Source organism: Astyanax mexicanus, chromosome 19 (genome assembly GCF_023375975.1).
Source record: "Astyanax mexicanus isolate ESR-SI-001 chromosome 19, AstMex3_surface, whole genome shotgun sequence".
Taxonomy (NCBI): Eukaryota; Metazoa; Chordata; class Actinopteri; order Characiformes; family Acestrorhamphidae; genus Astyanax; species Astyanax mexicanus.
In genome coordinates this window covers 6,340,041-6,353,028 of record NC_064426.1, presented here as the reverse complement: position 1 = coordinate 6,353,028, position 12,988 = coordinate 6,340,041, and the positions used below count along the sequence as shown (strand labels likewise).

At 38.8% G+C, this 12,988-nt stretch overlaps 1 protein-coding gene across 4 annotated transcripts in view; it reads right to left on the bottom strand.

The window, feature by feature from the left end:
• The window catches only part of septin12 (septin 12), a 161,228-nt gene that overhangs the window by 9,767 nt on the left and 138,473 nt on the right, over positions 1–12,988 (bottom strand). For all 4 annotated transcript variants that reach the window (XM_022675825.2, XM_049467910.1, XM_022675832.2 and 1 more), the window contains 3 exons: positions 5,502–5,583; positions 3,556–3,693; positions 328–445 (listed from right to left, as the gene is read on the bottom strand). In XM_022675825.2, the coding sequence (XP_022531546.1) occupies positions 328–445; positions 3,556–3,693; positions 5,502–5,583 (338 nt within the window). The remainder of the gene's footprint in view (positions 1–327; positions 446–3,555; positions 3,694–5,501; positions 5,584–12,988) is intronic.

Sequence of the window (12,988 nt, the reverse complement as noted above, 5' to 3'; positions counted from 1 at the left end):
TGATCGATACTTGCAGCTGTAATCGCAGCAAATGGTGGCGCTACAAAGTAATAACGCAGGGGAGCCCAATAATATCAAACTCCACACTTTTCAGTTTTTTATTTTAAAAAAAAGTTTAAAATTTCCAAAAAATTTCGTTCCACTTCATGATTGTGTCCCATTTGTTGTTGATTCTTCACAAAAAATAAAATTTCATATCTTTATGATTGAAGCCTGAAATGTGGCAAAAGTTTGAAAAGTTCAAAGGGACCGAATACTTTTGCAAGGCCCTGTATGTATTGGATGTACAGTGTGTGTTGTCAGCTGGTCAGATGAAGCTCTGCTTACCCTCTGTTTGAACTCTAGCCTCTCTTCCATGGTCAGTGTGTCTGCTTTGGCAATGACCGGCACAATGCTTACAATCTTCCCCAGCCTCTTCATGAACTCCACATCGATAGGGCGCAACCTGCGGAAACACCAAGGGTCAGCAGCTGAAGAGCCTGTTTTTTTTATTGCCTTTGAGAGGTCAGCTCGGGATAACTGCATTTCCAAAGCTCGTCAAAGGTCGACAGACACTGTTCCTAGATCAGAATTTGATCACCTCAGAACTTTAGACGGTACCACTTTAAAATAGGACTACCTTTATAAAGTGTTTATAAATTGTTTACAATTAGTTTATTAATGGTTACTATTAGGTTGTAAATGCCTTAAAAATCATTAATAATCAGTTATAACACATATATGTAGAAAGGGCAACAATATAGATGGCTGTGGGCTTACAGCATTTGGCAAACAACAGGTCATTGTTGCCCTTCCTACATATGTGTTATAACTGATTATTAATGACTTTTAAGGCATTTACAACCTAATTAGTAACTATTAATAAACTAACCGTAAAGTAAACCATTATAAACCCTTTATAAAGGTAGTCTTATTTTAAAGTGGTACCCTTTAGACTCTATTTTAGAATCAGGCGTCTTCACTATAAATGTAATGTATGAAAAAAAACTGTAGCTCGCATTATATACAGTTCACATACTGCATATCGTCCCTGTCCAATGAAAAACACTTATCTCCAAAACTTATCTCCAACTTTACAGGAGAGAAAAAAAAAATTGTAAACTTTCAATGGAAGTCAATATAAAAAGAGTTTATTTCAGGTCATTTTGAAGAGTTTCTATTGGTCCATTCTTCAAGAAAGTTTGGCACAGTGTAAGGGACAGTTTGTCTGTTCAAATTATGTAGTAAACTAAAAATTGACAAAAATGGGGATAAGTGTTTTTCATAGGACAGCGACGATATCATCGTCAAATCTACCAAGCTTTCAAGTCATTGGTGTTACAGTGTAACACTGTACCCACAGTTTGGCTTCAGCTTTGGGTGGGTCATTAGTGTGACAGTTCAATCTAGACAATTCTACCTTAGCTATGACTATGTCATTGGTTTTTCATTGGTCATTGGAGAGTTTCTAAATGTCTATCATTAATACTGTCTTTGCACTGGCCATGTCATTGGTGTGACAGTTTAGATGATCTATCTCTAATACTGCCTTTGCACTGGACACGTCATTGGTGTGACAATTAAGAAACTTTGGCTATGACATCTGTATGACAATTAAACCTTACGGGCCCTATTTTCGAGATCCATTCAATAGCACACCACTCAATTGTGGATTGCTAGGATGGATTTAGGGCATGACAATGTGTCTTTGGTATCATGAGGATGCAAAAAATATGCTTAGTGTGTCAGTCGTCATTCCCTTTAAGAGCCAGGTGAGCTCTGACTTTGGCACATTCGTATCTTAACAGTGCATCGCTTTGTGCGTCTCAGCAGAGAATAGATACTGACCTGCACTTTCACTTTGTAAAGATACACCAGCAACTTAATTAAGGGATTAGTAATGTTATTTTATTCTTAAACCTGTTTATTATTGAGTGAAAAGTCAGGTTGACGGGTTTACAAGTGTGGGAGCACCTTTTAAAATGGACTCTGATGATTGGCTGCTGTCTAGGTTAATTTCAGTCAGTGGTGCACCTGTGTTTTTCACCACCACAATAGAAACATGACAGAAATGTACTTGAGCACACTTAACTTCCAGACCACCACACCCATCAGTGTAGATTTATTCTAAAATAGACTGTTGACGGGGTGTAAGATAGCAAAGAGCATTGCAGCATGCCTTGAGAATGGTGTAAGATAGGGCCATAAGGTCATTTATTCATAAAGCTCCTAATTATGAGTCTGAACCGTCACTATATACTAACCGTAAGGCTTTTTTATCCTTCAGTATCCTGCTGGTCAGCTAATCAATTGTAAATAATACCTACAGTGTGCATTTGTACAGCTGCAATATGTATTATACGAACATTACACTATCAGCCTGAGCAAATCACAAGCCTCTCCAATCCCCGAGTCTGTGCTGTTTTTTTCCGGCATGTTCTAGTGGAATCCTATCCATTGGTGGAAGAAAGTGGATGGAGCTCAATTTTCTCTGAAGGTCAGCAGGTCGCCATTTCAATCAAGGGCACTGCAGCCTTCTGCGAGCCTTCTAATCCGTAAATCACCGCCCGGCATCGCGGCTAGGCTATTATGGAGCGTGAGCCGCTCTGGAGAGCCGAGCTGCTGAATCAGCATTTTTTTTAAAGGAATAGTTGAATGAAAAATCTAATTTACAGTATTTCTCCCCAAAACCCCAAACTGCAGACATGTATAGCATGTGAACTTTGCTTTTTTTTATTAATATTGACTGGAGCTACACAGCAGGGGTAGGTTACTAGCAATGCAAGCTAAAAGCTGATCCTTGTGCCTTGTGTATATTAGTTGTGTATTTGCAAAATAATAAATGAATAAATAAATAAATATGGGTAAAATTCAGGCTTTAAGAGGATACCAATGATTTAGTGAAGTGGGTAATAAATAACAGTGCCAAAAACTGTTACTAAACTAAAAGAAATGATACTAAAACTAAAACTGAATAAGAAATATTAAAAATTACTGAATTGATTTTACCCCATAATCTTATAATCTTATTATACAGCTCTGGAATAAATAAGAGACCACTTAAAATTACGAGTTTAGCTGATTTTACCAAATTGAAAACCTCTGGAATATAATCAAGAGGAAGATGGATGATTTTTTTGCACCAGGAGTAAAGGTATAAAGTTATCCAAAAGCAGTGTGTAAGACTGGTGGAGGAGAACATCAGGGTTATTCCAGCAAATATTGATTTTAGTACTCTTACAACTTTATGAATATGACATGACATGCCAAGTCACGGGATAGCAGTATGCACATTGATCAGGAAGTATGTATAAGTGGGCAGGTGTTATCTTGTGAATGAGGTTAAACACTGCTCACGGCAAAGTGATGTGAATTATGAGAATAGTGTTACAGATAGTAGAGTCTTACATGTGTACCAGGAACACACCATAGAAGAGATTATTACCACCCAAAGTGGACAGCACAGTAGGTGGTAATGATCATGACCATCAGCATTGGGCTTGAATTGTCTAAGTGAACAGAAATCACACCAACATTCAATACAGAAGACCCTGACCAGCTGTGAAAAGGACTCACCAGTGTCCTGTGGCCGGCAGGAAGTAGACGCAGCAGTGGACGCGAGTGTCGGGGATTCTTCGCTTCCTGTTGACATGTAGCTCCTCCTTCAGGTATTTCTCATACTGCTCGTTTATGTACTTCACGATGGGCTCCCAGCTGCGGAGAGGAAACAGAGTTTAGAATTTACAGTATAATGCCTTTCTTGATACTAACTGCAATTTAGGCTCATTCTAGACCTCTTGTAGAACATCTCCTTTATTAATCAAGCTCTTGAGGCAGACAGCAGCAGTGTGTGGATGAGCATTGTCCTGTTGGAATAGTGCATCGGAGTGTGCAATCAGAAAAGTAGGGCCACCGGTTGCAGGACCTCAATAAACGTAACTTTGAGCTGTCAAAGTGTCTATAATAAACTACTGCTGTAACTAACTGTTAATTACAGTGCCGCCACACACAGATTCATTGGTCATCTCCACCAAGAACAAAGTTGGACTGGACACTGAAGATGATCTTCTGCCATTATTGCCAGGTAAACACTACACAATTTAAGCCCAGTTTTTCCGTTTTTTTTTATTGATCTGCGACAAAAAAAATCAGCTTGAGGGCAAATTGGGGATCACTTGGCACTCGCTCAGTCCTGTAGTGTGAACATCTGAAAGACGCTCGGCGAAATATTTGGCATGCTAGCTATCTGACCCAGTTGGTGAATGGGAGTCAGGAGCAACGGCAACCTACAGCCAATGGGACTACAGAAATGGCCAGAGTTGTTTATGGAGAGTTTAACTACTATCTGTTTCCCTGTTATATACTGAGCTTGTGAATGACTCCTCTATGAATGGGGGTGAATGGAGCTAAAAGCTAAAAGTTTTAATTAAAATTAGTGAGTAATTACTATTTTTAATACTATTCTGAGTATTCCTTTAATTCCTTTTAAAAAGCAAGGAAAATGTGCATGTAAACTTTGAAAGCAAACAGGGTTTAGTCAGTAAAGACACTAGCATTACTCCATTAAGCTGATTGGTTGGTTTAAAAGGCTTAGAAATGGAGTTTTAAACCTTGAGTACATGAGTACATATTTCAGTATTAAAATGATCAGACATTTATAAACTCAGATTTTACTCAATTGCTCCATATGAACCCATTCTTATTATGGACTCACTGCAAGTGCGTATTCTCCTCTATAGAGATTCTCTGGCATGGCATTGCTAGTTTTCATTAGAATTTTGTATGTATGTTTTTTTTTGTTCTGGTGAAACATGCTTTTGGAGAGCAGCCAGGTGAGTCTGCAATTTCTCACTGTGAAAAAAAAAAATCTTGTATTTCGTCACCCCATGTCGCTGACCAGCCATATATTGTGAAAGTCTCAACAACTCAACGACTCGTGATTTCAGCACAACCAGTCGTATATAGTGTAAACCTGGCATATGACTACCCACCAAGTTTCATTCCTGTCTGGGTTCATTCTTTCTGAGTACAACTATTGTTTAATGATTTTACATAGTGAATTTAGTAAAGGAATACATACAGCAAATCATTAGCATATCCAAATTTGCAACAAAAAAAAGGCCTTCAAATGATAAATGGAAAAAGATGCAAATCATACAGTTGAAACTGTATAAATGAACTGAGAGAGAGAGAGAGAGAGAGAGAGAGAGAGAAGTAAACATAACTCCCATGGCTTTGTTACGTAATGTATGTTATATAATATGATTCGTAATCACATACAAATTGAATACAGTTCAAAACTATGTTTAAATGCTCTGTCTCTAAATAAACTCGTTCTCTTTCATCAGATCACTTTGTTTAACTGGCAAAAGATGGACGAAGAATGTGATGGAGTCCACACTCCTCACGTTTGACACTTGAAGGCATCTGAAGAGCATTTCTCTGATTACGTAAATGTAATCCAGATACACGCTGTAATCAGTGAAGGCCAAATAAGAGTAAATAAAACTGACGTGACTAACCAGTTCTCGTTGTTGATTTGGTCTCCAAACCCAGGCGTGTCGATGACAGTCAGCCTCATCTTTACCCCCTTCTCCTCGATTACTGGAAACAGAGAGAGAACTTTTCAGGATATACTCAATCAACACTACAAATGTACATTTTCGTGAATTCATGAAGGTTTGTGCATCTGAGCAGTTGCTATGGTCTCTTTGGTGGTTGTTGGGGTGTCAATATACAGTGTTCCTGATGATTCCTAATTGCATTGCAAGATAGTTGGTTTTGTATTCTCAATGAATGCAAGGGTATAAATACAATATATGGTTATCCTTGCATCTATGGTGGTTGCTGACAATATCTTCAAGTGGTTGCCAGGGTGTCACATTTGGTGGTTGCTGTTCTTTGCTTGATGTTTACTACATTGCTAGCTAGACAGTTGGTCTAAATGTTGTTCTGGGGGGTTGCTGAGGGGGTTGCTAAGTGGATTCTAGATGGTTACTCTGGTGTCGCTGTCTATTAAAATGTATCTAGGAGAATGTATCTAGGTGGATGCTAGGGTATTGATAATTGGTTTCTACGCCATCTCTAGCAGTTGCTGTGGTTTAGATAGATGGATACAATGATATCTTGAAGTCACTGACAGGGTGCAACAAGTAGATAGTACTCTACAACCAGAAAGAACAAATTTGTGCATCCAAATGTTGTCATGGTGTTAGGTAGCAACTTAGCCTTTTTGCTAAAGAACCCTTGATGATCTCTGTAAACTTACACGAGACTCATTAGCATTAAAAGCATCTTATCACGCTAGGTGTTCCCAGGGGGAAGAGTTGGGGGATGTTCACTCTAGGGCGTGGAACCGTTCTCCCTCACTTTCTTCTTTTCTTACGAGGGAGTTTGTTCTGTCACGATTGCTGCAGATATGCTCATCTGAAGGACCAATCAATTAAAGGATCAAAGCGACGCAGGGGTTTATAGCCTCCACTTACAGCCCTGCCTCAGGACTCAATGTTCTTTGGCTCAGAATCACAAATCACACGGGCCGACAGCTCACAGGGTCGCTTCAAAGGCTGGAAATTACCTTCAAACATCCAGCCCTCACCTGGAACCCAAACACGACACCACGCGCACATCAAGGAATGCAAGATGGGACAGGAGCCCGGCAGAGCCACACAGCGACCTGCTTACCAATTTACTAACACTTTCACTCTCGTCCGAGACCAAGAGCATGATCTCTAAACACTAAACTGTTTTTACACAGTGGAGAAAGTGATTTCAGATATTTAGCATTGCCAAGTAATATAGCAGCGACTCTGTATCAGCGATTCTGATACATCAGCTCACAGATGTCTGGTGCTGATCGACATCACCCTGGGAGTGATGAGGAAAAAGAGCGCCATCTACCCACCCAGAGAGAGCAAGGCCAATTGGCTCTCTCAAGGCTCTGGCAGCCGATGGCAAGCTACATGACCGGGATTCGAGCCAGCGATTTCCCGATCATAGTTGTAGTGCTTTAGACAGCTTAACCACTCAGTGTTCTTGGTAGTTGGGTTTGAGTATGAAGGCCTCATGGTAAGGTTGCCTATAAAAAAGGGTCTCAGATGCTACATTTGGGTAGTGTACCTCCTGGAGAGAGATCGTAGATTTCTAGACATGCCTCTACAACACATTGAAGGCATTTTTACCAGCTGACAGACTTTGATAAGGGGCGGTTTATTGGTTGAGAGATTGAGAGATTGACAACCAGCCACTGATGCCTTTGATTGCTTAGTTGGTATAGTGAACAAGAAACGTGGACTGCTATGGACTAGAACTCTATTGTCTTGAGCAATGAATACAGGTCCTGTTTGGGTTCCAACCAATGGAAGTTGGGTTTGAGTATGGCCTTGTGGTTAGGTTGTAAAAGAGCTTCCCCTGATGCCCAATAGAAAGGGTATCAGATGCTACTTTTGGATAGTGTACCTCCTGGTGAGAGATAGTTGACTTCTAGACATTCCTCTACAACACATTGAAGACATTTTGGCCAGCTGACAGACTTAGTTGATGAATACAGGTCCTGTTTGGGTTCCAACGACAGTTGGGTTCGAGTATGGATGCCTTGTGGTTACGTTGTAAAATCGCTTCCCCTGATGCCCTATAAAAAAGCCCTCAGATGCTACTTTTGGATAGTGTACCTCCTGGTGAGAGATCGATGACTGCTAGACATGCCTCTACAACAAACTGAAGACATTTTTACCAGCTGACAGACTTTGAGAAGGGGCGGCTCATTGGTCTGAGGGATTGACAACCAGCCACTGATGCCTTTGATTGCTTAGTTGGTATAGTGAACAAGAAACCTGCACTGCTATGGTCTTTAGCAACAAATATTGGTTATCTTTGGGTTTCAACAAGAACCCAGCTGCCCAATAAAAGGGTCTCAGATGGTACTTTTGTGTAGTGAACCTCCTGGTGAGAGATCATTAATTGCTAGACATGTAGACATGCCTGTACAAAAACTTGATGACATTTTGCCTAGATTCTTTTTTGGACCTGATGGCGGTTGCTGTTGTGATCTGATCAGATCTGATATATTTATTCTTAAGGGAGTAAAATAGGCTGTGGGATACCACCAAGAAGTGGGGAAATTTTAAATCTGCTTGAATTTGAAACTGTCAAATGTCAAATTTACCTCAGTACAGAGCGGATTTTTACAGTTTATGGTTTACCAATTTCCAGAAGTAAAGCCTTTCCCAGTGAGGGAACATGAAAGCACAAGGTGAAATTTGTTACGACATTCGTCATTTCCAACACCGAGAAAAAAGAGAGACGGAAAGAAAAAAGCTGAAAGGTAGCATTGAGAAGGCCTGCTTTGACACTGTTTTTGTATGCAGTCTTTGAGAGGACGGAGGGACGGATGGACGGATGGATGGGGGATGGTGGGACGCCTCTCTGCTCTTGGCAGGAACACAGGCCGGCTCTTTCATGGCTCTGGGCTTTGTGTTGTGTGGAGGTGTCGAACCGCCTGAGTTTCAGCTTTCTCTTCTGTTCTGCCGGACCGAGCTCTGTCTGGAAACTGTGTCCCACGTCCACTCTCCCATGCCACAGAGCGACAAAGCCATCTGCTGGATGCCGTGCCGGATCAGGCCTGGAGTGGAGCCTGAGACTGAAGAAGAACTGACGAGGAACTTTAGCTCTGGCCATTAAATCAGTGATCATATAGTCCAGAGACTAGTTGCAACAGATACACTTTTGAATGTGAAAGATAATTTCTAGACACGTGGAATCAATTGGTGTAGAACTGTAAACCATATCATGTCTTAGGCAGATATGTAAGGTATTACTGGTAAGATTAAATTATATATAGGATTTCAGAGGCTAGTTTTGGGTGGTGTACCCCTTGGTGAGAAACCAGGTCATGGTCATGTAGGCCAAACGCTAGCCGTACAAGCTACACTCTTAAATACGAAGGTTCCTAACTCGGGTTAAGACTAATGGTTCTAGATTAAAATGTGTTACACCAATTGGTGAATGACCTTGACATTGTGTACACACATACATTTTTAAAAGGAACATTTTTTGAGAGACATGGAACCTTTTATATTTATAATAAAATACACAGATGTTTCATCATTGTAATTCCTTTATCATTATCCTTTTGTCTTTTTTACAGTACTGTGTGAACTAGCTCTATCCAGTCACATTTTGATGACTGTTTAAATTTTTTTTATCAAATTACTGACATTATATAACAACCACCTAGCAATACAACCACAGCCATCCAAGGATTTCACAGTAACTCCATAGCAACCACCTCTGAAACCAGAGTAATCACCTAGAACCATCTAAACAATCATTCTGCAGCACCATAGAAACCACTGTTGCAACTGCACATCAACACCCTAGCAAACAACCAGCAATACCAACGCAACCACCCAGCAACATTTGAACAACCAATTCACTTTGTATCACCTTAGTAATCACCTGAAATACTATAGCAACTGCTTAGCCAAAATCTAGCTCGTGCCACCCACTAGAAACACCATTACAATAGCATAGCAACAACATAACATCCTAGCAACCACCTGGGAAACCATAGCAATTATATAATGTCCCTGTAGCAGTAATAGGTAGAAACTGTTTAAGAAGTGCTTAAAGTCTGCCTTAAGAAGGACCATCCTGTGTTTACTTTAGACTGTACGTATTTTAGTACTTAAAGACAGTAGTGTAGTAAAAATAATACTGCAGTAGATACAGATACAGCATTTTAGTACTTAAGTACAGTAGTGTAGTAAAAATAATACTGCAGTAGATACAGATACAGCATTTTAGTACTTAAGTACAGTAGTGTAGTAAAAGTAATACTCCAGTAAATACAGATTCAGCATTTTAGTACTTAAGTACAGTAGTGAAGTAAAAATTATACTCCAGTAGATACAGATACAGGATTTTAGTACATAAGTGGTACACAGTACATTACTATACCTCGTTAGTCCTAGTTTATATGTGGGAATTGGCAGTGTCAAAATTGGGAAACTAACTGGAGGGATAGAAAGGGAGTAGTGAGTGTTAGTTATGAGATTTAATCCATATTTTAGTGTAAATAAAAAGTAACATAGCTTTATTTTGATTTCTACATTAGTGATGATGTGTTTATATTGCTAAATGAAATGGCTAAAATGCCACCAGGTTCTGTAAACCTGTTAACACGGTTAATTTGCATTGAAAAAATAGTACATTAATGTTCCCTGACTAAACGCAAACGCATTAATGTTAACAGCATTTCTTTCTGCATTTTTGTTCTTTTAAAAATCTGCACCCAAACAAGAACATTTCAAAATATGAAATTGAATGATGTCTTAAATAGTTTACAGAAGGAAATCTGTGTGACTGAATCACTGTAAGGTCAAAGATCCAAACACAGGATAATGCAGGAGATAATGAAGTGAGAGAACTGCAAAGTGACAGCGCCACATTTTGGCACAAGTGTACCAGATAATAACACGCAGGTTTACGTGAAGAATGTGGCGTAAACGATGCCGGCGCATTCAGTTTGACCCCTCCGGTTATCGCCGGCTGTCGTATAATAAATGATGTTTTTACAGCGGGACGCGGGCGTGCGCTAATGCAGGCCACGGAGTCAGGGGTAAACATTTACGGCGGATGTCAGGATGGGGAGCTGTGGATTTCTGAAGAGAGAAAGAGAGAAGAACAGGCCTTTCTCCTTCACTACTCTGTTTACGTTTTGCTAGACTGAGAAGGCAGTGAGGGGTGTCTGCAGGACTGATCTCAGGAGGTCAGCAGCTGAATGGACGTTTTGATAACAGACAGAAAGCCAGAGATGCAGAAAAAAACACACGCACACACACACTGACTCATGTTCACACACATTCTTCTACATTGTTGAGTTTTCAGAGTCTCTGTAGTAAAAGAAATTTCATTCATAAATTTTTCAAAAATCTAATAAACAAGAGTGGTCACTTAGATCACCAAGATTCAACCAAACAGCCAAGACATATTCAATATTTAATATGATGTTCTTTAGATTAAAACAAGAGATGCTAGGCTAACAATGCTAACAAACACAGGCAAATGTTTTAGGTACCTGTGGGAATTTTAGTAAAGAAAAAGCTTCTTATATGTGAAGTAAGTGTTTATAAGCTCAGTAAAACTTAAACTAGCATTACAATTATTTTTTTAGTTTTCCTTAAAACATCTCCTAATCTTTTCTCCTCATCTGAGTTTAGTAGAGTTATTTCTAGTTCTCATCGTATTAATCAACACCTGGATTAATAAATTACTGGTAAATTTGGCTGAAGGGCACTTTGTTCTTCAGCTTGGCTCACAGAATATAACATATTTATTTAAAAATAAGAAATCCTTGTTACTTGTTACTTTATGTATGTTTATTTGTATCTGTTCAAATCACATGTGGTGCTTTCTTCAGGTAAAAACACTCATACTGCTGAGATAAATAGATTAGTGTAATTCGCTTTGGTCTCACCACAGTTATATGTGTTGAAAATACTTGTTACCTGCAGCTAATAATATTACTCAACTAACACAGGTAGTCACTGAGCTCAATACAAAAGCAAATACACCCGACTGTTCACACAGCATCAAATCATTATTATTACAAGCCAAACTCGAATTTTATCATTTGTGCTTATAACTCGACTCTCATGAAGCTAAAAGTGGGCATCACACTAAGCAGCAACCCATACTATTAGTCTTAGTAAACATTAACACCATCACGCCTATCAGATACGAGAGTCTGACGCCCAATTTACTGGTAGAGATGGTGTTTCCTGAATCTTAACTACGGTACTTTCACACACATTTTAAATGTACTTGCTTTATTGCCTTGGCTTATTTTTTATAGATTATATTAATTTCTATGCAGAATGCCTTATTTCATTTAATGCATGCAAGCAAAAATGAACTTAAACCTGCCGTTTGTCGGCTGCCAGCTCCCTGCTGCCTCCTGCCCATACCAGCACTGTAGCTATACTGTACAATAGCACTATGATCGTTTTCAGTAAATATACTGTAAAGGCTTTAGTTGACCTTTATGGACCTAATGTTAGAAAAAAACACTTGATAATTCTTTAAAACTTTAATTAAAGCAGTCATTGTTCAGAATAAACTATTAATTATCATCTTTTCACTTATTCGGATAAACATATCCAAACTAAACAGGCTTTAGTTGACCTTTATTGGGGAAAAAAATTGTGGGCCTGCTGCCAGTGCTGCAAGAAATCCTAAAGTTAGAGAAAACACTTAAAATAAAGGAGTCGTTGTTCAGAATAAATGATTAATTATCGTATTTTCACTTATTTGGACAAACACTGAAAGTGCCTTTTTGGTATTTTCCTGAAAACATTTTCGGTTGCCAAATATTCAGTGCATAGTTTTCAGTTAATATACTGAACAGGCTTTAGTTGACCTTTATGGAGGGAAAAGTGTGGGCCTGCTGCCAGTGCTGAAAAAACAAATCCTAATGTTAGAAAAAAACACTTGATAATGCAATATGACTTTAAATAAAGGAGTCATTGTTCAGAATAAATGATTAAGTATCATATTTTCAAATAAAGGAGTCATTATTTAGAATAAATGATTAATTAACGTTGTTTCACTTATTTGGACATACACTGACAGTACCTTTTTGGCATTTTTTTTTTGGTGAACATTTTCAGTTGCCAAATATATTGAATATTTTAAACAGGCTTTAGTTGACCTTTATGGGGAGGGGGGAGTGTAGGCCTGCTGCCTCTGCTGAAATAAAATCCTAATGTTAGGCTAGAGAAAACACTTTATAATGCATTGTAACTTTAAATAAAGGAGTCGTTATTGAGAATAAATGATTAATTATCGTCTTTTCACTTATTTGGAGAAAAACTGAGAGTGCCCTTTTGGTATATTTTGTTTAACATTTTCGGTTGCCAAATATTCAGTGCATAGTCTTCATTGAATATACTGAACAGGCATGAGTTGACCTTTTTTTTTAGTTTTTTTTTTGTGAATTTTGTGAAATTCC